Source organism: Heptranchias perlo, chromosome 9 (assembly GCF_035084215.1).
Source record: "Heptranchias perlo isolate sHepPer1 chromosome 9, sHepPer1.hap1, whole genome shotgun sequence".
NCBI classification, from domain to species: domain Eukaryota; kingdom Metazoa; phylum Chordata; class Chondrichthyes; order Hexanchiformes; family Hexanchidae; genus Heptranchias; species Heptranchias perlo.
This window is the reverse complement of record NC_090333.1, coordinates 42164252-42192126: the sequence shown is the minus strand read 5'-3', so window position 1 is coordinate 42192126 and position 27875 is coordinate 42164252. Positions and strand designations below refer to the sequence as shown.

At 41.2% G+C, this 27875-nt stretch overlaps 1 protein-coding gene and 1 long non-coding RNA gene across 11 annotated transcripts in view; one reads left to right on the top strand and one right to left on the bottom strand.

The window, feature by feature from the left end:
* Positions 1–27875, top strand: part of nfia (nuclear factor I/A) — a 438666-nt gene that overhangs the window by 359026 nt on the left and 51765 nt on the right. For all 10 annotated transcript variants that reach the window (XM_067990275.1, XM_067990281.1, XM_067990283.1 and 7 more), the window contains one exon: positions 14340–14527. In XM_067990275.1, the coding sequence (XP_067846376.1) occupies positions 14340–14527 (188 nt within the window). The remainder of the gene's footprint in view (positions 1–14339; positions 14528–27875) is intronic.
* Positions 11449–27875, bottom strand: part of LOC137325325 (uncharacterized) — a 41294-nt gene continuing 24867 nt past the window's right edge. The window contains exon 3 of the long non-coding RNA XR_010963865.1: positions 11449–11690. This is a non-coding gene — a long non-coding RNA (uncharacterized lncRNA). The remainder of the gene's footprint in view (positions 11691–27875) is intronic.

Genomic DNA, 27875 nt, shown 5'->3' with positions numbered 1-27875 from the left:
ATGTGCCAATATTGTCACACTGTAACATGATTAAGAATGGAGATTTCTCTTTGAGAAAACCATAGCAAAACATAGAATAATAACATCTAGGGCAAATTATTTACATCATCTTTGACCTACCTAGACTGTGCTCAATGACTAACAGAAATCCTGACAATTGGATTTTTTAAAGTGTCACAGCATTGCTGCAAAGTGCCTACATTTTGTAAATTTTACAATTATCTGAAGATGAGAAAAGGAAGAAGAAATATCACTATGACAGGGATCCCTTTCCTGCCTTCCCCACACTTCTCAGCACAGACAGCTTGCAATTGTGAAAATGAAAACGTCTGTCTGAAGTTTGTGGTAGAAGTTGTTGGAATGTGAAAGTCAGAAGTTCTGTTGTTGCTGACAAGCACTGAAAATTCGAATCGTTTAGATTAACAGAGCAAACACTCAGCCTTCAGCGTAACTGAAATTCTTGATAACAATTGGTTCTTTTTTTTACCTGCAAAAAAAATGGGTCTGTCATAATGCTTTCCACATGCATATCACTTTAAAAAAAGAGAAAAGTAAAAATCTGTTCTGTAGGAACAGCCTGGAAAAGTCCTAAAGCACAGATGAGTTTAATTGAAAGAAAATAATCCTCGCTGTCATTCCCAAATAGATATTTAAAATTGTACTACAGCTTTACAAGAGCCTTACCAGAGGTAACATGCTGTAGATTTTCTGACACTGATCAGCCCGCTCCACTTTCCCCCTCCCCAAAAACATGAAAACATCACTCCTATAGCAAATAACAACTGAGTGTATGAAGCATCCACTCTATAACCTTGTGAGTTACAGGCTTCAAGACACTGCAGTGACAGCCCCATAAATCACCCGAATGTTAAGTGAATTACTGTAGCCCCAAATTATAGCTTTTATGTTGTTTACATAGTATCATCTTACTGCTTTAAACATGAAAAAGAGGGATCTGATGTGCTGCATCAGCAATCTTTTGTCCTTTCTGCTACTGCCATCTGGCAAGACAGCTCGAAGATGCAGCAAATTTGGCTGCAACAATGTATCTGGTACACTGGGAAGAAATTGTTCCTTAGGGTATTTCTTTGGAACTCCATGTCCTGCCCTTTAACTCTTGCCTTCTCTCTCAAAAAAGAATTCTAAAATGTTGTCTACTTTGGATATGCCTAGTCTTGCATGAGTTCTGTGAATCACAAATAGATGAAATTGCAACAGAACAGACTACCCAGGGGTTATTAGTGATCTGGTGCAAAGTCTATTAAAGAGACTGTCATCCCATTTAGTTGACTAACAAGTCATTTTACCCATTTTGTAAACAGAGATGCACATAATACATTGTTGTTGTCATATGACAAAGTATGTCTGAAATGGAAGTTTCGAAAAAAAAATATTGGCATGAGGCAACTGGGTGGTGCAGTGGATTAGACAATGGTCTTTTTCCTTTTGGAACTGGGTTCAAATCTAGCCCAGACTGATAGGATGAAAGTCTCCTCTGTCTTTTGGCTGTAATGGCCCTCTGTGAAATGGGGGGTTGGGCAGCTTCAATCCAGTTCATAATAGACATGAGTCAACGGCACAAAACTGCCATTAATTTGGCATTCATTGACAATTCTACTCAGTGACCACAGGATAGTTGATGTGGAGAATGGACATAGTGTCACAAGGAAGCAGTGAGGGCTGAGGCTCATTGCTAAAACAGAATAGAGGGAGCTTTACTTTGCATCTTGCTGTGCAATACCTAACCTGGAAGTGGGAGTGTCTGAAAAGAGAAGCGTTCCGGTGCCCAGCAGTGACATCCCACCCCTTGATGAAAAGTTTAGAAAATTCCAATTAAACAAGGGTCTCTGAAACTAGTGCCTGCTACCACGGTGCTTTCCCATCCTATTAGCGGGTGGGTGTTGTGCTCAGCTACCTAATCTGGTGCTCCTTTACACTGCAATCTCTGTGGCAGAAGCTCGTGAGGTGGCTGGCATCTGGGATCCATGGGGTTCTCAAATTCTTTAAGCACGGTCCTAAGATGTGTCTGCTTTGGGCTGCTGCTCTTCTACATGAGCTGAGGCACTTTGGCCATGCCCACTTTCTGGCACCTGTCAAGTTATAGGAGGGAGTGAACTTGTGTCAGATGTATTGTTATCACGAGGGACAACAATAGCATCCATTTCAAGTTCTAACTTGTCCCTGTGCGTATGCTCAGAGGGCATCCTTCTTTTAAAAGCTGGGCCCTGGAGATACGGATCTCTCCTCTCCCCGGCTGTGAATGGAAGCAACCTCACCAGCCAAGTGCTTCCTGCTTCTCCTCAGTCACTGTGCTGGGCAGAGTGAGATTTTGGACAGGAGCTGGAAGAGTCCAGCTTTGAGGGCCACGTAAAATGTTCTTCTGCCACAGCTGCAGAAATAGATGCAGGAAAAGTGTAAAGGGCACGTCCTCATAACAACTTATTGACAAACAGTCTTCACCAAACAGCCAGGATAGAGCTGCAGATGTAAGCAAATGTGTGTCAGTGATTGTGTAACTGAAAGATGGAGTGTAAAGGAATGGTAAGAGTTGCACAAACCTTGAATTGGAGTCATGCTTCCTGATTCTCCATATCCTGCCTCCTCCTCCAAATCGAGGCCGGAATTTACAGAGTTCCTTGAATTTTTTTTTATCCGTTCACAGGATGTGGGCGTCGCTGGCAAGGCCAGCATTTATTGCCCATCCCTAATTGCCCTTGAGAAGGTGGTGGTGAGCCGCCTTCTTGAACCGCTGCAGTCTGTGTGGTGAAGGTTCTCCCACAGTGCTGTTAGGAAGGGAGTTCCAGGATTTTGACCCAGTGACGATGAAGGAACGGCGATATATTTCCAAGTCGGGATGGTGTGTGACTTGGAGGGGAACGTGTTGTTCCCATGTGCCTGCTGCCATTGTCCTTCTAGGTGGTAGAGGTCAAGGGTTTGGGAGGTGCTGTCGAAGAAACCTTGGCGAGTTGCTGCAGTGCATCGTGTAAATGGTACACACTGCAGCCACAGTGCGCCGGTGTTGAAGGGAGTGAGTGTTTAGGGTGGTGGATGGGGTGTCAATCAAGCGGGCTGCTTGATTGATATGGTCAGAGGATGTAAGGTTGCTACTTCCCCTCTGGTTGTGCCACTTGCCTCCAGTTATGCACTGCCTTCTCCTACAGATGTAAACAATTTTACAACACCAAGTTATAGTCCAGCAATTTTATTTTAAATTCGACTACCATTCTCCTACAGAAGCAGAAACATTTATTAATTATGTGACTTTGGTGGCATGAAAACTCCCTACTCCCCTTCAGTCATTCCCAAAAGGGGCGGAGAATTGGCATACCAGATCTCTGCCCCCTTTTCTGTCCTATTAAGCTCAATCAACTGGCACACATGGGGTGCCAATGTAACGAAAATTGACCCTAGAATTTCCAATACAAAATAATCTGATCAGGATTTAAATAAGAAAATTCTGAGTTTTGTCCTAATTTCGATGTTAAGATATTTAGTTCCACTTTTATAATATGCATGCCATTTTTGAAAGTATTCCATGAAAACATAATTTGCAGAGGGCTTCTGCAAATAGCCAGTGTAGATTAGGAAAGTGTTGGTGTGCAAGCCGGTTATTATTCTAGTTTTGGACTTTATGTTGATAGATTTCATCTGTCCAATTTGTTGCATGGCGATGTTGAGCTACTGAGGCTCTGTATCTAGTCTGTTAATGTTCGTGGTGGTCTGGGGCTGACCACGCTCCATATCCACTTTCATGGTTGTTTCATGTGGTGTATTTGTCTGACAGTCCAGAGCAGATTTTTGTTTCCCAGGAAGTCTGAATCTGAACTCAAATTTCTGTCCTCATGATGTCCCTAAGATCTGAATCTGAACAAATAGGAGTAGCATCGTGCTCTGTTCTTACATCCTGTCCTTGATTCAGATACAACACAAGTGGCAGTCTTTGTCAGTAGAGAAGTTTCATTGAGAAAGAAGGCTGTTCTTCTTGTCTATTCTTTTAAGAGTTTTGTTTTCAATTATATTTTTTTTCAAATTTTTGTCATCTTATCTACTGTAGATGCTGTTGCAATTGCTGGGGTACAGTTCCATAGATGCCAGCTGCTCTCTTGTACTTCACCTAAAAGGCTGTTTTTCATATGTGACCCAATATAGTGTGTCCCACCATAAATTTGGTTTGTTTTTCCTTGAGTTTAGAAGGTTGTGGGGTAATATAATTGTGGTCCTTAAGATAATAACAGGTTTCAATAGGATAGATACAGAGAACTATTGCCTCTGGTGGGGAATCCAGAACAAGGTGGCATGGTGAGATTAGAACCAGGCCATTTAGGAGTGAAATCAGGAAGCACTTTTTCACAAAAAAGATGATGGAAATTTGGAATTCTCTCCCAAAAGGCTACGGATCAAAGGCTGGGTCAATTGAATTTTTTAAGATTAAGACCAATAGATTTTTGTTATGTAAGAGTATCAAGGGATTTGGTCTGCCATGATCTAATGAATGGTGGAACTGACTTGAAGGGCTAAATAACTATGATCCTAAGTGACTATAGAGTGCATCACAGCCCAGCCTAATCCTTCCCTACATAATTAACTGGGCACACACTTATCAATAGATAGTGATCAGGAGTGGCTGTTCTACTCCCAAGATATTGAGGCCAATTATTGTCCCAAAATTGCTGCTTCTGCTGAGATCAAGTAGCAGCACAGACTAAAAGGTAAACCTGAGACCTTTCTGGGCTGCATGGCTCAATAAACTATGAGGGGAGTATTCTTTTTGTCTTTACACTCTACAGTATAAAAACTTAATAATAACAACTTACAAACATATCCCAAGATGCTTCACGGAAACATAATCAACACGAAAATGGACACAAAGCCAAATAAGGAAATAAAAGGAGGTGTGGGGGGCTAAATGTTTGGTCAAAGATGTGGGTATTAAGGAGGGTCTTGAAGGAGGAGAGGGATGTGGAGAGGCAGACAGGCTTGGATAGGGAATTCCAGAAAACGGGGCCTATCCAGCTGAATGCACGGCCACAGAGCCAATAATAGTGGGGCAAATAGAGTGGGGGAGGCACAAGTGGATACATTCATTGGAATGGTGGGTCAAATGGAGTGGGCGAGACACAAGAGGACAGTTGTAGGGCTGAAGAAGGTTACAGAGATAGGGAAGGGTGAGGCCATGAAGGGATTTGAACACGAGGATGGACATTTTAAATTTGAGTAATTAGGGGATCCATTGTAGGTCAGTGAGGACTTGGTGCGGGATAGGAAAAGCACAACAGAATTTTGGATGAGCTGAAATTTAGAGGGTGGGAGGCCTGCGAGAAGAATACTGGAATAGTCGAGTCTGGACACGACAAAAGCATGGGTGAGGGTTTCCGCAGATGGGCTGAGGCAGGGTCAAGAGTGTTACATAGATGGAAGTAGGCAGTCTTTGTGTAGAGAGGATACGAGGTCAGAAGCTCAGCTCAGGGTCAAATAGGATGGCGAAGTTGCGAACAGTCTGGTTCAACTTAAGACCATAGCCCGAGGAAGGAATAGAATTGGTCGCAAGGATTTGGATTTTGTGGCACCTTGGGACGTTTTACTACGTTAAAGGCACTACAGAAATGCAAGTTGTTGTTGACATGGCAGGGGCCAAAGACAATTGCTTCAGTCTTCCCAATATTCAACTGGAGGAAATTGCAGCTCATCCAGGACTAGATGTCGGACAAGCAATCTGACAACATTGTGGCAGCGGAGGGGAAGATGGGTGGTGTCACCATACATGCGGATTCTAATGCCATATCTTTGGATGATTTTGCCATGGAGCAACATGTAGATAATGAAGAGGAGAGGGCATGGGTTAGATCCTTGGGGGACTCCAGAAGTAATGGTGTGAGGTTGGGGAGAAACCATTGATGGAGATTCCATGGCTACGATTAGATAAGTATGAGTGGAACCATGTGAGGGTAGTCCCATTCAGCTGGACAACGGAAGAGAGGCGTTGGAGGAGGATGGTGTGGTCAACCATGTTAAGCACTGTAGAAAAGTCAAGAAGCATGGGGAAGGATAGTGCACCACAATCACACTCACAAAGCATGTCATTTGTGACTTTGATTGGGGCCGTTTCAGTACTGTGGCAGGGTGGAAACCTGATGGAGAGATTCAAACATGGGATTGTGGGAAAGATCTGTTCTGATTGGTGCTGGAATACATTAAAAATCCAATGGACCACAAGGATGGACTCCGATTGTGATACCAGATTGCCACAGTTTGTGAAAAGCAAAATACTGCAGATGCTGGAAATCTGAAATAAAAACAGAAAATGCTGGAAATACTCAGTAAGTCAGGCAGCATCTGCAGAGAAAGAAACCGAGTTAATGTTTCAGGTTGATGATCTTTCGTCAGAACATCACTTTTGACGAAGGGTCATCGACCTGAAAATTTAACTCTGTTTCTTTCTCCACAGATGCTGCCTGACTTGCTGAGTATTTCCAGCATTTTCTGGGTTTTTTTCCCACAGTTTGTGGGTGTGACGACTAAACACATGACCAACAGATTCATGAATGTGTTACGTCCTGTTGAGTCCAAAAGTTATGTAAATATTTGCATTGTAAGCTGTATAGAATTCTATATGCGTAACGGCTAACTATGGGGTTGTGATTTTTAAAAAAATTCTATGAGCAAAGAAAAATAAACTTCTACGGCCTCAAAATTAACAGGACAAACCAGTGAATAAGAAATATAAGTGGAAGGAGGACTGAGTTGTCAGGGGTTTGAGGGCCAGGTTAAAGGGCTTAGGGACTACATGTGGCTACAGGCCCATTGTAGGGGCTATGGAGGAGTGTGCACCTATAGTCTGTGCTATCTGTATTGTAGAAGCTTTAGAGGAGTATGGGGCTGCAATTTTGCTATTTCAGCTGTTCTGTTGTTGGCGGTCAGTCTTAGTGTTGCGTAAGGGCTTTGTGTTCTCAAGATTGTATGATGTGCTTCTTAGTAGTAAGTTTGAATGTCTTTTTCCCTTTCTCTCCTCTCTCCTGAAAGCATTTACATAAGAAATGTACATTTGGGGCACAGTTCCACGGACAGTGGGCACTTTCTGGTACCACAGCCCAGTTGTCATTATTCATGCATAAGCCTTAACAATGAGTGTTGACAGGCTGCCTACAGTGGGCATCAGAACCAAGGCTGACCAGATTCTGAGGAGGCTTGACAGGGTAGATGCTGAAAGGCTATTTCCCCTGGCTGGAGAGTTTAGAAATAGGGGGCATGGTCTCAAGATGAGGAGGAATTTCTTCACACAGAGAGTTGTGAATCTTTGGAATTCTCTACCCTAAAGGGCTGTGAATGCTGAGTCGTTGAGTATATTCAAGACTGAGATCGATAGATTTTTGAACTCTAGGGAAATCAAGGGATATGAGGATCGGGCAGGAAAGTGGAGTTGAGGTCGAAGATCAGCCATGACGTTATTGAATGGCGGAGGAGGCTCGAGTGGCCTACTCCTGCTCCTATGTCTTATGTTCTTATGATGCCACCCAAGCCTAATGTTCTCTGGATAATGATTGGGGATAGGAACTCTGGGAGATTTTACACTCCCTAACCCAATGGTGATGAGGCCATTTACAGCACCCCAAATCATTACCTCAGCTAACTCAACACAGACTCGGGATCAAACTTGGGTCCGTCCTTATTTTTATGGCTCAGCTACTCATCGCGTAAAGACACTGGGGCAGCCCTGAGGTATTTTCAATATAATATGTCTAATTCTATTAGATGTTTTGGTATTGGATTAGTGTACTTTGTAGTTTAATTTTTTTTAAACTGCTGGTTTTCATACCAGCATATTGATAAACTGTGGTTTGTACAAAAATGTACAACCTATTTGGCGTCATAATATACTGTACTGCAATTATAAACAAATGGATACAGCATTGATGTAATTTATTTTTCTCATATCTAATAGTGCTTATAAAATGGTTTATGTGTCACTTGGTCAAGATACAAGATGGGAAATATTACTGCAGCATAAATAATTTACAGCAGAACATTTATATTCAGTTTAGGATTGCATTGTGAAGGCATTATTTCCTTGAGGCTACGCAGTTCCCGTTTTCACATGTGCTGCTGGCTATTCTAATTTCCCTCTAGAGCAGGGAGGTAGCAGTAGTGTGAAACCTGGTCAGCTAATGCAGCAACCAACAGTCAAACAGTGTTGTGTCAAAGTGTTTCCGCACCACTGTGGAGGCCACCTCATTGTATAATATCGACATGCAGGAATAAGCGAAAGACCCTTTTCTGTGTCAAAAAGTGACTCAAAGTTCTTAACTTGCAAGAACATCCCCCCCGCCCCCCCCCCCCCCACAGTTGGGTTTAACGTTTGGAAGTGTGTATGCTGATGGTGCTGACCTCAGTTTGCTGGTTCCTGCCTCTGTGAATAGAGGGGAAAAGGTGCAAAAAGCATAGACCAACGGTGTGGGTGCACAGACAATGCTTTCTGATATCAGCCCATTTTCTTACAGATAGATTTCTTTAACCCATAAACAGCATAACTAAAAATTCATAATTTGGACACTCTAACTTTAAGCAGTGACCTTGTATGTCTACCCACTCCTCCTCATGCTGCGCCAGGGTGCTTGACAGACACAGTACACCCGAAGTGCCCTGAGTCTAACCTGACCTGAACCCACCTGGATTTGCATGGCTGCTTGACTGCTGGCCGGGGCCTGCACCCAGAATCTTGAGCAGCAAGTCAACTACTGGCTGCAGAAGCTTTAGACTGCTGTCCAAAAATAGCAGTAAAAGGGTCCGAGGGGACTCTGTGTAAAAAATATTTTTTGGGCCGCCTTTGCCTTGCTTCTTGCCCCTCTCAAACCCTCCAGTATGAAGGGGTCTATGCGTGCAAACATTTACATGGCAGCACTTAGTCTCCACCTGCTGTAGGTGCAAACACTCCACATCCCCTGGGGGAACATAGGAACAGGTCATTCAATCCCTCGAGGCTGATCTGTACCTCAACTGCATTTACCCACCTTTCAACTGACCCAGCATCCACCTTTGCCCAACAAAAATCTATTGGTCTCAGTCTTGAAAAATATCAATTGACCCAATATTCACAACCTTCTGGGGGAGAGAGTTCCAGATTTCCACTACCCTTTGTGTGAAAAAGTGCTTCCTAATTTCACTCCTAAATTGCCTAGCTCTAATTTTAAGATTATGCCCCTTTGTTCTGGATTCCCTCACCAGAGGAAATAGCTTCTCTGTATCTACCCTCTCAAATCCCTTTATCATTTTAAAGACCTTGATTAGGTTACCCCTCGCCCTTCTGAACTCAAGGGAATACAAATCAAGTTTATTCAACCTGGCCTCATAATTTAACCCTTTAAGCCCTGGCACCATTCTGATGAATATGCGCAATATATCTTTCATGAGGCTTGGTGCTCAAAACTGAACACAGTGCTCCAGATGGAGTCTGACCAAGTCTCTGTACAACTGAAGCATCACTTCCTCCCCTTTATATTCCAGCCCCGCTTGAGACAAAGGCCAGCATTCCATTAGCCTTTTTGATTACTTCTTGTACCTGTGCACTAGCTTTTAGTGATTTGTGTACTTGGATACCTAGATCCCATTGCTCCTCCACTGCTCCTAGTCTTTCACCATTAAGAAAATATTCCAATTTGTCTTTCTTGGATCCAAAATGGATAACCTCACACTCTCCCACATTGAGTTCCATCTGCCATCATTTTGCACCCTCATTTTGTCTGTTTATGTCTCTTTCTAACTTCCTTCTCCCATCTACACAACTTGCTGTGCCTCCTAACTTAGTGTCATCTGCAAACATGGATATACAACTCACTTCATCTAAGTCATTAATATATACATTGAATAACTTAAAAATTTCTGGGATGCTTCGGCATCCAGGGTAGTGTAAAGGGGGCAAAGATCCGCGGAGTGCCAACGGCCTTTGCCTATTTTCCCTTTCCTTTGTACTTTACAGTTGAGTATTTTCCATGCACTTTGGAGAGGAATATCTCTTGCCGATTTCAACTCAAAGATAGCTAGCACAATCGATGGACACATAGGGCTCAATTGTTAGAAAAAAAGATGAAATGCCCTATTTAAGTAAAGGTTTATGACCGCCAGTCTAATTGGAAAGTCCAGCAAGATCTTCCTTTAGGCAATTTCATGATACCTACATCAAAGAAAACTGGCCAATCGCATAATCAAACTGTTTGTAATAATGCTCCCTTCACACCAATTGAATAGCACAGTAGCTGCCATGAGTTCTAAAATCTAGATTTGGAAGGTGTAATACTTGTGCATTATGGCTCCACAGAAATGGAGAAAATGCAGAATCACCCATAAGGCTCAAGGAAAAAGCAAGCCCAGATCTAAAAATGTAAAATTTCCATTGGGGTTCTCCCGACGTCACACAGTAAATTCATCAGAAACTCTGGAGAAATTGCAGAAACATTGAGGGTCAATTTTGCGGAGATTTACCCACTTATCTGCTGTAACTTTGGCAGAAGTGTTGCAGAAATCTCATAAAAGCAGCATATACGGCATTTGCAATGTTTTTCCGGGCTTTCCGTTGGACTTCGGTCAAACTTACGGCAGATGAGTCGGAGAATCCCTGCGGAAATTCAACCCCGTAGTGATTCCCAATTTATAGAGATGCTGTTCCTTGCTATGGGATGAGCCAATAACACCAATATTTAGGAGTAAATCAGGGACTCTTACTTCGAGTTCAGCTGCAAAAATCCAGGCAAAGCATGGGTTTACAGGGGAGAGACTTGCACGTGCCAATCAGTGGGTGAAGTAACAATTGGAGTATATGCTGCTGCCAAGTAACCGCATTTCTGTAAAAGTGGAGATGTCTTTTACATTGTATATTTGCGGATTCAATGATAATTGCAATGGTTTTAAAATGTGTACTCTTTCAATAAAAAATCTGGTGTGACAGCGGGGCATGACGTTTGTTCTTGAAGATCGATCACGATTTTTACTGTTAGCTTTATTTCTTAATGAAGAAGTTCATAGTTAAATGATCAAGATTTTGTGTTCTTTTTAGCCCCAGCAAATCCTCCCAACCAGATCACCAAAACACTAGCAAGCGAAAGACTCACAAGATAGATACAAATGAGGAAAACTATTTGGCTGATCCTAGCTCATGCATCCAGAAAGAGCCTATAGTGGCACCATCATTAAATGATTCCAGGATTTTTGCTTCCACTATTCTACCTGGAAGTTTATTGCACTTGTTGATCGTTCTTTGTGTGAATGAGTATCTGGCTGAAGTTCTAAAATTTGCCGAATGCTAGTTTGAACTTGTGCCTCCCTCATCTGACTGTCCCAGTTTCATTCGAATTAGTCTCCCAATCAGTGTGTGGACATCAGAGTTCTAGTAAAAAAACCAAGACAACAACAACAACCTGCACTTAACATGGCACCTTTAGTGTAGTAGAAGATGGGAGGCTGGCCAGGAGAGCATTGGTATAGTAAAGTTCAGAGGTAACAAAAGCACGGATGAGGGTTTCACCAGCAGATGAGCTGAGGCAGGGTCTGAGACGGGCAATGTTATGGAGGTGGAAGTAGGTGGTCTTGATGATGAAGCGGATATGGTCGGAAGCTCATCTCAGGGTCATTTAGGATACCAAGGTTGCGGACGGTCTGGTTCAGCCTCAGACAGTGGCCAGGGAGAAGGATGGAGTCAGCGGCTAGGGAACAAAGATAGATAACATTATGAGAGATCGCACGTTGCCTTTGCAAAGATAACCTTGCTACCGGTTGATGTTGATACTGTTTTATTTATAATACTGAACAACAAATTATAGATCCTCACTTCAAATTCAGGCATCACCCTATTAGGACGTGGTGGAAAACCAAATTGTAAGAAAAAAAACACTCAAAGGGTATTATTTTACAAGTGGGTTGAAGACTGCACTGATTGTAACTGAAATCCCTCAGGAGGCCCTGCAGCACACTCACTATTTTACTCCCTGAAAATTTTAAAGTATAAATTAATATTGTAAAGGTTGAATTACTAAACTTTCTAAAATATTTGGCAGTATTCAAAATTTGCTATTTATAAGATATAATATTGGGGCAGAAATTGCTCGGACCAGCGAACCTACAGTGCTGGCCACTCCTACATTTATACTAACCCACTGACTTACCACGGTCTTTACTTCGAGCTCTTCCTCTAATAGGAAGCAGAGAAGAGCTCAGCGTTAGCACCAGCGAAGCTAGGACCCATGGGAGAAGCGAGAGGATCGCTCTCCCCCCTCAACCAATCAGATTGCAGCATTTTTGACACTCTGCAAAACTGTGTCTGCAGAATTCCAACTTTAAATCCAGGAAGTGAAAGGTACAACATTAAAATCATTGTAAAAACAGTTATAAACAGCAAAAAAGGGTAAAAAATAAAAGAGGCAGAAAGGAAAAGTAAAAAAAAAAGTTTTAATTTTTTAATTTGTAAAAAAATTTTTTAACCAAAAACTATTAAAACAAGGAGTAATGAGATTCCACATTTTTAAATGTTAATGTTAATTTTTAGTTGTTTGGCAGTCATTAAAACTTAGTTTAGACCTGGTATTCTTAAGCGTACCTATTTTGTGGCGATATTAGTTACTTTACAGCTGGGCAGATGAACAAGTTGGCACTTCTTTCATTGATTTCACTGATTGCAGCCAGTGCTACAACTTTAATTCAAAGCTGTCATATCACCAGCGAACCAGTAGGAGCAAGTTCCGCATTTCACTGCACATGTGTGAACGTTGATTTCGCCGCTAACAACGGTGAGCACTGTTGAGCTCACCGTTGTTTTCCAAGCAATTTCTGCCCCATTGGTTTTCACATGTTCAGAATCAATCTATTGCTAAATCATACTACATTTTATCATTAGTGTAACACATAGGTGCAATTTTTTTATTTAAAGTTTTCTTCAAAGTATAATTGAACTTTTACAATGTATCAGACACATTGCAGCTTAATAAAATTATTCTGGATATATAATATTTTTGGTCAGTGCTATATTTGAATTATTTTAAAACACTAAGTACCAGCTGTGCTGATGCTTCTAGATCTTCCTCCCTTTATAATATGAAGCGGCAGGTCTAACCTGGAGCCTAGAACTCGATTATATATTGTTTTTATTAGTTTTCCCTACCCCACACCGAGCACAATTCTGCAAGAGTTCTCTTCAATGGCCTTTAACAAAGGTTTAACAGCCCTTAACAAATACTTGGCTGAATTTCCTTAATGTATTTTAACTTGGCAGCAAGACTTCAAGTAGAGTTACAAACAGAGTAAACGTCTTCTTTTACTCATTTTGCTCCCTTGTTCTCTCCATCTATTTTTTCCTTAAACTTAATGCCCAGAAGAAATTACACTCTACTGTTTTCTTCAATCAATTTCGATTTTCTTTTCCTTTGTGGAGGGGGTGTCTTTAAAAAGCTATTTCTGAACTACTAGATTGTTCATACAAGCTGCAACCATGCTTGCAACACAGGAAGGGTTGTATCTCACATTACAACACTGTAGCAATTATAATGCCACTAAGATATCACTAGTTGAATGGAACTGCCCCCAGTTGATCAAGGCAGATGTCCTTTAGCCAATCAAATATCATTGTTGAAATTAAGTGTGACTGGAGTGACAGTTCTTGTTGGGAAGTACTGTCTCCTGTCTGTCATCTGGAATAATGTTCAATATAATAGAAGGTCATCTCACTTCTGAAGTGGCGATTGTAGCCTCCCTATATTGTCCAAGATCCTCATTAGATTTTAACTGTTTATTTGTTGAGCTTTTTTCACCTTCACTTGTACAACAATGAGATGAAAAGAGTAACATGGCATATTACATGGCCAAAAAGATACAGAATTATTTCAAATGATTAGAATCATTCTTTCCCTTCTAGCTTTGGTTCATGAGCCAGTAGTTTTCAGAACAAAGGAAGTAAATCTGAACAAAGTGTTTAGGTTCCTACAAGCTGTTTTGCAAAATTAAAGGGGTTAAGCAACGTTGACCGTAATATTTTAGATTTACATGTCCTATGTATTGTAGAATAAAAAACAATTTTGGATTTATGCATCTGTACACTTTAAGAACATATACGTCACAATAGAAAACTCTGGAAGGGAACTAATTGTTTCTACCCCCCTATTCTATAAGTAAAATGTAATACAGGGAAAAGTAACAGACAATGTAATAATGTCCTGTATCCCATATTAGTTAGCAAATTTCAGTGATTTGAATGGCATCTATCCATGTTGCTTGTATCTTGATAACAATGCTCTATCACTAACAGTATCATTATGAGCTGATTGTGAATTCCTAGTTTACATATTTTTTCTCTTTTCTTACAGCGAGTCCTCATGCGACAGCCTCAACTCTACATTTTCCAACATCTCCCATCATCCAGCAGCCAGGTCCTTACTTCTCGCACACGGCCATCCGCTATCATCCACACCCTAGTCAGGAAACCCTGAAGGAGTTTGTCCAACTTGTCTGCCCTGATGCCAGCCAGCAGTCAGGACAGGTGGGGTTCCTAAATGTAAGGCCACTTTTTAATTTTTATATAGATAGATAGATACAGCTTTCTAGCTTCCAGGACACTTTGCATCATAAGATATCTTTGGAAGCTTGTACGTCAATGTTATATGTTCCCTTTAATTGTGGTTGGTGAGAATGCAAACTTCAAATCATTAACTGTTGTAAGCAATGAAACATCAAAAAAATGTAAGGTTACATCTTAGTTTCACATTTTAGGCTTTACAAATTCCTGAGATTTAGTCTATTTTTATATTGTGAGTCTGTGTATATGTCTAATATGCTTCTCTATAGAATTTGTTTTTCCATTGGCATTCACTCATCATCAGGTGCAATAGCCTTTTGTCATGCATTTAAAAATCTGAAATAACTTACAGGTGATAAAAATATGGCAAATTTGATCCCATATTACCATGTGGGGGATCTAACCTTTTGTACTGTTATGTAGTGGTTCATCTAGAAACAGGGGAAGGCATTCATTGTGTCAGTAAGGATCATGTACATGAAAAGAGAGGTTGCAAATTGTCTTGTAGTGTCTAAAATTGAAGAATCTAACCGATATTTCAGTAACCCAGTGTGAGTTCTGACTGAAATATTTATATATACGTCTCTATATGTAACAATATAACACATCTGCTACCAAATGAGGACTTTCTTGTTAGGGCTATGAAACTCCTGTATTTTTCCCACTTTCTCACTGTAGGTTTTAGCAGGTCACACACCTATTACCAAATGAGTGGTCTTCCTCTATTGCTCTGTACAGCTGAGTACTAGGAGGCATGTGACAGTAGATAGGCAATGACTCTTCAGTTATTCCTCCCAGGGTAGGTGCCTCCCCACAGCAACTTTGCTGAGAACAAGAACTTCATTTTTTGAGACTAGGGGGTATGCCGTTGTGTTGCTCACAAACACCAGCCAGGACCTGAGGCAGAAGACTCCAAGAAATGAACCGAACATTTTTAATAACAGAAGCTAAAGCGGCCAGCTGCAAGACCAGCACTTCACTGAGCGCTGGTGTGCATCCTCAGAGGTCTGAAATGTCACATATTTGTCACTGAGGGAGAAAGCACTTCCATTTTCCTAGTATGAAACTAGGCACTTAGCCTCCCAAACAGGCATTCTGTTTGCAAGTTATTTTGTAAGTACATCTCTCTCCCTCTGACAAACACAGGAGCCAGCCAGATGTGGTTAATACATTTGATTTACTATGCCAAACAAATAATTTTATTGAGACCAGGCCTATACAGCCAGCTTGAATATCAGATGCACAGACTGTCGAATTCAGCAAAATTCTTGGGAAACTAAAAGGCACAGAGATATAATTTATCTGAATTGTATTACATAAACTGGAAAATCCAGACCCAGGGAGGGAGGAGTGCTGTAGGAAGGGAATTAGATTAGATGGGGTAGATGGATTGAAGCATGGGAAGCCAGCCATTGGGGGAGCACAATACCAGCCAGTGGAGGTGGGGGGTAGCTTTAAATGGGAAATTCAGTCGTGGGGGACAACTGTAAAAGAGGAAATGAAGCAGGGTAAGGATAGACACTGAGGGCAAACTGCAACCAGTGGAGATTTGGTGGGGAGATTGGCAGTCAGAATAGAAAATGTAGCCAGCAGTGAATGAATGGGAATAGAGATGGGGGTGAGGAGTTGAGTGCATTCCATGACTCACTGCTCATTACTGTTTAACATAATTGCTGCCTATTGGGACTTCCCATCATCTGCCATGGATTTTTGATGGAATTTCTTTCTCATTTTGTTGGGGGGGGTTATACTGGAGGCCGATAATGTGCTCAGTGTGGGAGGGAGGGCTGAGGGGTTGAGATCAAATGTGTTATCTATTAGTTGATCTACTGTGGTATTACATACATGGAGTCATGGCCAAATGCAGTTCTCACATCAAGCAGGATTAGTGGAAAGGATAGCAAACTATCAGTAGTGAGGGCAGCTACATAATGTTCAAAGTAGGGGTATATGGCATACTCACTCAGTGCGGGGAGGGGGCGGCAGCTACTAAACTCTCTAAGTGACAGGAGGCTGCAGCAAAACTCTCTCAGCTGGAAGGTGGGTGAGGGCTGGCGGGAGAGGACAGAGCATATTTTACATTAAGCCACACTTACAGAGCTAAATGCATCTGCATCAGTCCTGATTTTCAGGACGTGTCAATCCTTGGCTTTAGCAGCAGGATTCTATAAGATGCACTGGGCCAGAGATCCCGGAGGACACATTTAATACCGGGGACAGTTGTTTTGCAATTTTGGATATGTGGAAGGTCTGCTTTCATGAGTGAAATCTTACCTTAATGTACTTAGTGGATTGAATATGCTAATGATTCCAAATTTACTTAGAAATCACCTCAACATTGATTATAGATTGGAAGGGAGTAACCTGATGTAAAAGGTGGGAAATGCATGCGAAGTCAATCCATAACTCTAAAATTGAAGCTACTGATCTGTCATGTAACGTTATGTTACTGTTCCTATTGAAAGTATCTATTACAGGTATAACATATTGCATGGAATTCTGTGACCCTTTATGGATTTTAATAGATCATAGTTGAAGAAAAAAAGTGGCTAAAAGTTTTGAAAAAATATTTTGAGCAATTTTCTTCTGTCAGTTTCGAGATTTTACTTTTCTCATAGACTAGGAGAACCAGATTAGCTCAAGTAGTAAAGGCAATGAATGGTAATGGAGAAAATAATGGGACTTAAGATAGATAAATATTCAGGATCTGATGGTTTCGACCCCAGGGTATTAAAAAATTAGGTGAGGAAATTGCAGAAGCATTAGTCATAATTTCCCAAAGCTCTCTAGATTCAGGAATTGTGCCATTGGATCTGAAAATTGCAAAATCACTCCATTATCTAAGAAGGGAGGGAGAGAGAAACCCCAGGTAACTATAGACCTGTCAGTTTAACATCAATTGTGAGGAAGCTACTGAAATCTATCATCAGAGACAGGGTGACCGAGCACTTGGACAAGTATCAGTTGATCAAAGAGAATCAGCATATCTGACTAATCTAGTTGAATTTTTGAGGAGGTCACTAGCATGTTGGATAGAGGAGTGTCTATGGATGTTGTCTATTTGGACTTCCAAAAGGCATTTGGTAAGGTTCTGCACAAGAGACTATTACCAAAAAATGAGAGCGCACAGAATTGGTGGTAACCATGTGACATGGGACAGGAAGAGAGGAGGCGGAAAGGAGCACAAAAGGTTGCAGTGCAAAGGGAATGAAGGGACAGAGGTGTTAGCAGAGAGTAGAAGGTATGAAATTTAAAGTATACATATGACTGGATCTTCAGTAGGATTGGCAAGGGGAAGGGACTATGGAGTGTACAAATCGAAAGCAAATGGAGGAACAGAGGGGAAAGGGAAGTGCCGTTGCCGTGAGCAAAAAGGCAGGGTTGAGCAAAGTAAAATATCTCTCCTGGCTGTACTATCATCCTTTTGCTTCCTATGGTGATCAAATCTTTTTACCAATGCATAATAAGCCCCATTATAACATTGTAATAGAGTTTCTTTTTTATCCAATTTGTCAGTACAACCAGCAGTTCTGTTCTCTTCGACCAGCATGTTAAGAAAGCCCAGATAGGAACACCTCTGTTATAAGATTACAGTTTAGTCTAACCTGGATAAAAATAGAACAGTCAGCTGGGGCCAACTGGTTTTGCACTGTAATTGAGTAACTGCGGATCTATTTAGTATTGAAGTGGGAAAGTCCTAGCAGAATTGTTACAGACTTGGTGACTTCTGTGGGTTACCTTTCCAAACCTGCATTAGGATAATTAGTACATTATTTCTTTTACATAATTTATCTTTCTATAAAACACAGTAATGACAGAAATCATCTTTTTTAGCATCCAAGTAAATTGGTTTAAATGGAATTGTTGCCTTCTCTGGTATTTCGCAGTCACTCAGTGCATGGCTTTGTTGCTGACTCGGTGCTATCAGGCAAAATCTCAGAAGGGGATATTCCATCTCTGTGAGGCGTAAAGGTCAGTGAATAAGAGACTGTTTCTTTTTTGTGGACAAAGGGAATAAATCCTCACAGTCAGTTTGCATTCCATGCTGCTAAAGCAATTTGTTCAGTCTTAAATATACATACATAGATGGATGTATAAACACATATATATGCTTGTATATAGTATCATTTTTAAATCAGCTATCAATTACATACCTTCAGAACACCTAACATAACAGAACATCTAATCTAACTACAAGATGCTGACGGACCACTTGAGGTCTAATTCATAACAGGTATACAAAACGCATTATGCTTGATACATTATTCTACACAAACATGCTTTCAGATATCCCAGACGACACGGGGAGTGAATAATGTCTGCAGTGAGTTAGAAGATACATACTTGTCTAGACATCAAATCAATATACCAACATTTATGCTTGAGTATTCATTTGCTCAACTCATCTGAAAACTCTTGAATTATTGAATACTACAAGTGAAGATTCGATATTGTGAAAAGCAGGCAAGTTAACCTGAGTTCTCCTTTAACAGATGCAAAGAAAGACTGCATCACTGCAGAGATGTTCATGATCGAAGTAGATTTGCTGATAGATTGTGATTTAAACAATCTTATTAATCAGAGTAGATTTCCTGCCGAGTGTGCAGTTTACTCCCAGATGACTAGAAAAGTTCAACAGAAATATTAGGATAGATTTTCCTCTTCCTTGCACCTGTGTTCCCAGGCATGGCAAAGAGGAAATGGAGGTGGTGACCTTTTCTGTCAGGTCGCTGCCTCCACAATGTTATACTGGGATTTCTGGGGCTTCTCTCGCATAACAAAGTAAATGAGGTGGGTGTGGCATTCCACGCCTCATGTCTCGCTTTGCTTTGACTTTGTGTATGGGGCATTGAAATCGAGCCCCCCCTCTCAAGAAACATGATGTGGAGATGCCGGTGATGGACTGGGGTTGACAATTGTAAACAATTTTACAACACCAAGTTATAGTCCAGCAATTTTATTTTAAATTCACAAGCTTTCGGAGGCTTCCTCCTTCCTCAGGTGAACGTTGTTGGAAACATGACAGTGGAGCTTGCACTAAGATGCTCCACACACCACGAGCCTGTGGGGGTCTGGGAAAGCTCGAATGCATGTGGAGGCATAACTTCACTTAAGGGAAATTTTTGAGTTTTTTGATCCAGTAGCATCTGAGGACCTTATGCTTCTGAACTCCCCCCCCCCACCCATCCGATTCCAACACAAGATCCTGCTCCTTGCCTCACTGGCCCAACGCACCTCTACAATGCCATGCTTATCAAGCATCCAGTGGGGGCCAGGCTTGGCCGTCGTGTGTTGTTTGCATTCAGTTTTCCGCAGTCAGCTTTGGACATATGCAAAGAGGTGTTATCAGAAAATTGAATTTCTCTCCACAAACTCCATACTCTTGCCATTGATTCCATCCCCCAATCCAAGCCATTGTCTCAGCGTAACATACAGGGCACTGATCCCACCATAGCTTCCAGGGTCAACCTCATTATAGTATTACTAGTCGATCTCCCGTGGCATTGCTCTCAGGAAGTCAAGACCAAGTGTAGTCTTCAGGTGCAGCAGGGTTTATATTGAAATAGCAAATCATAGGGCAATTTGGGAAAGCAGAGAAACAGAGTTGGTTGTAGCATAGGAGTTTCTCCACACTGCAGGCTGAGGGGCTGTTATGCAAAACATGAGGAAATACAGCACCACCACTAGCGGAAGGTGAAAATTCAGCATGACAAGTTTACAAAGACAGTTTCCATTATATATGTGGACATAAGAATTTATAATAGAACAGGTTGACACAAAAGTGTAACAAGAATGTGACAATAGGAAGTGAAGTTTTGTTATCAAGAAGTGCATGCAGCAATAGGGGCCGGAATTTCCTGGATCGCATTTGCGCAGTGTAAATCAGTTGCATGCGAAATTACCTCTTGGGGGGGGGGGAAGGGAAGAAACGGTGTCACTCCGCTCTTACATCATTGTTATGCTGAAACTTTCCAAGAAATTCTGGGCTGACTGGAAGGTCATCCATTGAAGGCAGCAAATTGCTTGCTAGTACAGGATTTAAAGTCCTGTAACTGCTTAAAGAGTTGGGTATTGTGTTGCCTTTATTTGCCAGTGAAGCAATATTTAGGGAGGATAAAATGTCCAGAGGGAGAAGCAGACCAGAGAACAGCCAGCTTTTCTGGCAGGGCTGTAGAAGTCCTGCCAAAAGAATTAAGACACAAGAAGGAGCCACCTTTGACATGGACAGATGCAAGCTCCCAAGGACAGCTGCCCTGAGGGAATGGGACGAGGCCACCACATCTTCCACTGCTAACTCCATCACTCGACCAAATGGAACAATGCAGAAAGAGGTTTAATGACCTTACTGGGTCAAACTAGGTAAGAGAAACCATCCATACCTTCCATTAATGCACTACACAAAGCATGTCTGACACTTTCAATAACTTTGCTTCACATTCTCTTAAAGTACTTTTAATTGGGTACCATCACTGCCCATGAGGCAGCAGGGTGTCCTTTACACCCCAAGCCGTCATCTGGAATTGTTCCTTCACAGACATTCTTACATGCATTCAGTGCACAAGAAGCCTCCCAAGTAATATAGCTGCCTATTATTTGCATCGGTCATTGCATCCATTATGGGCTGCATTCCGATGCGTGGGTATCACAGAATATCATGGTAATAATAACAACTTGTATTTATATAGTGCCTTTAATGTACTAAAATATCACAATAACTATTTATCACTTTTTGTACTCATTTTGAAGGAGAAGGCAGTCCACAACAACAGAAAAGGAGCAGCAACAGATGTACAATGCAGCTTATGAATTACTTTCTGAAATGCAGTTACTGTTATATGCACATACGCACGGCAGGCAATTTATGCACAGCAAAGTCCCACAAAGAGCAGCGAGGTGAACGACCAGTTAATCTATTTTGGTGGCGTTGGTGTTAGCATGCAGCAGACAGCAACAATCTTAGAAACTTTCACCAGGCTATAGTGGGGAACACCCCCAGACCAATCCAGAAATCTGAAGCACTTTTTCAGCATCCCAACGGTGTGCTTGATGATAACTCTGGTAGGGGCATACACCCATTATATCTACGTTCAGCTCGTGTACTGGGAAATCGAAGAGATGTCATGACCCATGGCTGCAGAAGATAGCTTTGATCCTCCAGGAGTCATGTTAAGACTTATTTCTCAGGGTGAAATTTTCAGGGACCATGGGCTGCTTTAAACTGAAGACTTTGTGATGACTGCTGAGAAAGCTTGCATTTTGCTTTGCTGATGGTTACAAATGCGCTAAACATTGAGAGAGTGTTGAATCCTTTGTGACTTCTATAAGTAGTGGCATTCTGTAATGGAATATTTAGGCCACGTGGGTGCAATCAATAACATCTTGCACTTTCAGGAATCCTGCCACTCTAAAATTGCAGAGCTGTCTTAAAAGTGCTGTTGGTTGTCCATGGGAAGAAGATGAAATCTGATGCTCACACAAACAATGCGTCAGTGACCTACTTCACACATCTCTACACTGCTGATTGGCTGATATTTGCAATGTTCCCAGTGGTAGTTTGAAATGATCTTGATCCACTAAAATTGAGTTGTTACTGTGGTGGAGATTGACTGCAGGTTTGCTTCCAGAATGTGGCATAACTCCATAATAGCTTCCCTGGCGAATTGAAGCCTCTGCAAGCACTGCTGCTTGGACAAGTGGAAATATATACATACATTCTGGTGTTGGGGTACTGGCAGATGGGTGCCAGTTGCTTACGGTGCAGCCTGACCTAGCATCCCTCTCTCTTATTCTTCCTCTTCTTTCTGAGAAAAGCAGAGATACAGTGGAATTCCCAGACAGCACCACAGCAAGGGCTCTTGAAAGACCTTCGTTAAAGAAGGGAATAAAAAGCTTTGACAATGGTTCATAATTTGCAATCTCACAATTCATCTCTTTAAACTGATTTTCATTTGCAGCTCAACACCCAGAACCCCATAACATCAGTTTATAGGGTGCATAAAGAAAATAGCCTGAGATGGGTGGAAATGATGGCAAACTGGGCTATAATGTAACCACATCATTATGCACTGATTTACATGCCTCTGTCCCCAAACTGGCAGGTGCTTCCTGAACTAATTGAAATCCTGATGGGAGAATCAAACAAGAGGCAAAATGGCTAGAGATCTACATAACAGATCTCCAAACAGCTTTCTGATCGGAAACACTGACTTGACGCTCAAAAAACAGGCTTTTCTGATCAGAAAATCTAGGCTATATACTTTTGCTTATTGTGGGGTAAACATACAGACTGGGTTCACTATTGACAGTTATACCTGTGAATTAGTATACAAATGAAGGGAGAAGATTTCACTAGAGCACTAACAGAAGTGAATATTCATCCCACAACAATGGGACAGCCATTGCCAGTTAGTACTTAATGAAGTCAGAGTCAGAGGAGAGGGTGATCTGGGAACACAGAGGCCATAGATGGTGTACAACTAACAGAACTATCCAAATGGTTCCACCACAGCAGGTCTGGACACTTGAACCCGACTGAGGAACAGTACATTATGAGACTGAGGTTCAACAGAGAAACTCTTATTTTTTGTGTGCTTTCTGGTCCACAGTCATCTGCAGGCATTGTCACTCGGTGGCGGTGAAGGTCACCACTGCTCTCAACGTTATGCATCAGGGAACTTCACAGGAATCTGTTACATTCCATTCACTGCAGCAAAGAGGGCATAACTGAAGCTCTTTTTTGCCACAGACCCACCTATGTACTCATCAGCAGGAAGCACCATCAGTAGAAAGAGAAGCAGCACAGTTTTCCCACATGGCTCACTTTCCCAAGTTACAGAGCATCATTGATTGTATGCATGTCGCCATCCATGCACTGCCAATAATTCCTTGGCATTCATAAATCTGAAGAAATATTATTCCAGGAACATGCAAATGGTATATTATCACTGCCAGAAAGTTATGCATGTCAATGCACACTTCCTGGGGAATACACATAATGCTTTCATTCTGGAGCAATCTAATATTACACAACTCTTTAAAGGCAAAGTGAAAAAAGATGAGCGGTTGCTCATAAATGTGAGCTATGTGGTGCAACAAAGCCTAATGCACAAACCCCATACCCCAGCAGAGGTCAAATTCAGCAATACACATGCACAAACAAGGAGCCTCATGGAGAAAACATTTGGGAAGCATAAGTAATGCTTTGGATGTTTGGATTGTTCAGGAGACCCTTACAGTATTCCCCAGTGAAGATGGGCAAAATTGTATGCTGCATTTACTGTTGTTGCTGCACAGTGCTGCCATAGCTAATGGACCTCATCAAGAGGAGCAATAGGGAGGTATGGAAGACCATGAGGGCAATTGAGCACAGGAGCCACGAGCAACACATGAGCCACTGCGGCCAAGGAGACAGTTTCAGGAGTCAATCATTCACTACGGCTTTGACATTTCTCCAATTGTCAACTGTAACTTTCTATTGGATTTAATGATCCTGAAGGATTGGCTGTAGGAAGTTGGTGCTATGTTTACTCTCACTCTGGGGGGAGGGAAGGGGGAAGAAAAGCAAAATGCAGAAGGTTCTGTGGAGAGAGATGGAACGCAAATTGCTGTTGCAGTTGCTGTCTTGGATCATTGTTATCGGCTATTATTGCTAAATATACTGACGTGATATTTGTCTTGAGCAGTAGTGCAAAATGAGCAATAGCAAATCAGGAGCTTGTGTTCCAACCTGCCTGATTTTCATTTCCATTATTTTCACTTATAGTTTTGAAAAATCAATGCTAAAAGCACACTCCATATATGTCTCTTGTATTCACATTAAGACAGCATATTATTATTATATCTTGAAGCTCTTTTTCAAGTCATAAAACTTCTTTCATAGTTTCTCTTAGGTCAATCCTGATTGAGCAGGCGGTGGGGTATTGTCAGGCTTCCTGAGTTTAGAGCAGATTCTTAGGAATCCTCCATGGACAAAATGTTGAGAAGAATGCTGTGTATGAGGTCCCTTAAGTGAAGATCCACAACCTGGACTTTGAGTTCTTCACTTCATTTTTACTAAGATGTGCATACTCTACACCAAATACAGAAATTGTTGGTGAATTGTGCAATCTAACTGCTAACTGAAATGCTGTAAAAATATGAAAATAACATTATAATAACTCTTCCCTGATTGGTCGATTTGCATCTATTAAAGCTAACAGATCGATTTCATGAAAGAAACAGAAACAAAATGGTATGTTACCACCATCTTGATCTTTAATTAATATTTTTTTACAAAATAAGGACAATTAATGCTTTATTTGAAAATAGTGGAAAATATACCCGTATGAGTATATAGGCAGTGCATGTGCAATGTTGTTTTCTGGTATGTAAGAACAGAGCACAGATTACACAAAGGGGCATATCCCACAGAGGCTCTAATTTGAGTTGAGGCGGGTAAGGATGCCACCTGTTTGTTAGCTGCAACATAACTTCTTTAGAAAGCTAATTTGTTAATTTAGTCTCTTGTAATTAACATAATCATATCGCTGCTAGGTGATAGTTTATCTTTTTTAAAAAAACAAAACAACCTTGAGCTCGTTTTTAAACCACAGTTTCAAGTATTCTGTTCATGGAGCGATTGTTTTTTGTGATGCAATGAAGTCCGTGTCTTCTGACATTCACGAATGCAATCTAACAGATTTCTCAAACAATGACAGTCAATGGCTGGATTGCACAATTCCCACCAGCCTGTACTATTTTTAATATTTTGCTTCCTATTCAATGATTAATTAATTTTTTTCTGGCCATTTAAAGTTAAATAAGAATTAATTGTGGATGTTTGCAAATATGCCACCTTCCCCCCACCCCCCTCCAATAGGGAAATTCTTCATCTTGATATCCCCTTTCTAACCCAAGGCCCAGGACTGGGGCCAATTCAGTGCTGTTACCCTGCAACCTCTCTAATTCTTCTGTTCTTCATGTTTAGTACTAGCACGTTGTAATGCTCCACAGTTTGGTCAGCTAGGATATTTGAGGATCAGCATTCCTCTGCTGGCTCCCCTTTTAGTCTTTTGCAAATGTTATTCGCATGATAAATGCAAAAATATGAAATTCTGCCACAGTTATCACGTATCTTTTTCTCATACATGTATCCCTGGACAATATTTTGCCTTCATTAACAGATAAAAGGAGTCATTTATTAAAATCGCTGGTAGAAAATAGGTGAACTCTGAAGGGCTGTCCTGAATGTTTTGTACAGCTAGTTTATTTGTTTTAGCTGCATTGTTAAAAATATGTTAGATTTTCTTTTTTCTTCCTGCTATGGTGGGGCATTGTAAAAAATCCATTCAAATTTTAACAGATTGCACCACAGTAGGCAGCCTTGAAGTTATTTTATGTGGAAAAAAGAACTTGCAACATTATAAGCAGTAGAACATAGCTAACGGCATGCTGTGCCAAATTTATTTTTTACATGTAATATATATATAATATATATAAAACCAGAGGGGAGATAAGGAGAAATTCTTTTCTACGCGAGTTGTTATGATCTGGAATGCATTGCCTGAAAGGGTGGTGTAAGCAAATTCAATAGTAACGTTCTAAAACGAATTGGATATATACTTGAAAAAGAAAAATTTGCAAGGCTACGGGGAAAGAGCAGAGGAGTGGGACTAATTGGATAGCTCTTTCAACAAGCCGGCACAGCTACGATGGACCAAATGGCTTCCTTCTGTTCTGTATGATTCTATGAAATATAATGTGTGTATGTATTAAGAAAAGAACAGAAAGGAAAAAATATTTCTTGCTTCCAATAAGATGAGTCCTGTGATTTTTTTTGTGCTGTACCTTTTATGTCACAATGTAAAGGAAGCTACTGAGGAATAAGGTGAGAAGGTGCCTCTGTGGGTTTTATCTATCCATAAAAGATGGGCTTATTGGGCCTAAATAGTTTATTGTGCTTCTAAAATTCCTGGGGTGACTGTTTTCTATTCGTGAATCTTAGTGAAAAATAGGTATGAGCACAGAGTAGCGATGTGCTTTGAGCATTCCTATCCCTCAAAAACAAGAGTGAAAAAGCTAATGAAAAGCTAGAAAAAGAGTTCAGTTCATTTTTATGACCTTGTTGAAGCCATTTAGTAGGATCTTGTGCAGCATCCTGCAACTGTGGAAGAACATTGAGAGGTGAGTGTTTAACAACAGGCTTAGAACGACATGGTGAACAGATACAAAGGTTTATGATTAGCAGGAGTTTGTGTATAGCAACCAATAACAAACATATAATAGAGGAGAAGAGAGAGGTTTGCAAGTGCAGAGTGCATTGGATATTGGATATTGATGAGTCACAGCAAGTACTACTTCAAACAGGGTCTACTGTAATAGAGTCAGCCACCTGGGTATGTTGGAGCTGCAATGCCTGAGGATTGCAACCAGAAGATTGTAATTAAGGTGTGCAACCTGGGCAATGAAGACCTGCAGGCCTAGTCAATCATGCTGATTGCGCTACCAGTAGCAGCGAAGGTCACCAGTGCCCTCAGAGTTTATGCCATAGGGATCTTCTAGGAAGTCAGCCACTTTGCTGTGCACTGTTCCATTAATGGGGTAACTGAAGTTTTGTGTTGCCACACACTCACCTACATAGGCTTCAGCAGGAACCAGCAGCTGCAGAGGCAGCAATGGTTTTACCAAATTGATGGGTTTCTCAACATTCAGGGCGTAATGGTATGCAGCAGTTTCTGTGCGCACATCATCACTGTGGCATACCTAAGTAAGAAAAGCTACCACTCTATCAATATGCAGTTAGTTTGCAACCATCACAAGAAAAAAAACCTCAATGCACAATTCCCAATACACACAATGCTTTCATTCTGAGGGAATCAAATATAACACAACTCTTTGACAGAGAAGGAAGGATGAATGGCGGACTCCTCAAAGATATGGACTGTGTGATGCAACAGTGGTTGATGACATAGCTGCACAATCCCCATATTACAGCAAGCAACAGTTACAGCCAGGCATGTGGGCAGAGCAGGACCCTCACTGAGAAGACATTTGGAGTGCTACAGCATTCCTTTAATTGGTCAGGCTAGTCTTGGTGCCTGGTAAAATTTTAATAGCATGTAGCATGCTACACAGCTTTGCTTTGCACAGAGCCTTCATAATGGATCTGGATGAAAAGTAGCTAGAAGGGGATCAAGAAGATGATGATGTGCAGTAACCAGCAGCACTGGAACAGTCACTGCAGCAGAGAGACTATTTGCCTTCCCTGTTTAGTTTTTTGTATGTACTGTATATGTTTGGTTTATTTTGATTTTGGTTAACTGACATTTTCTGCACAATGACTGAATGA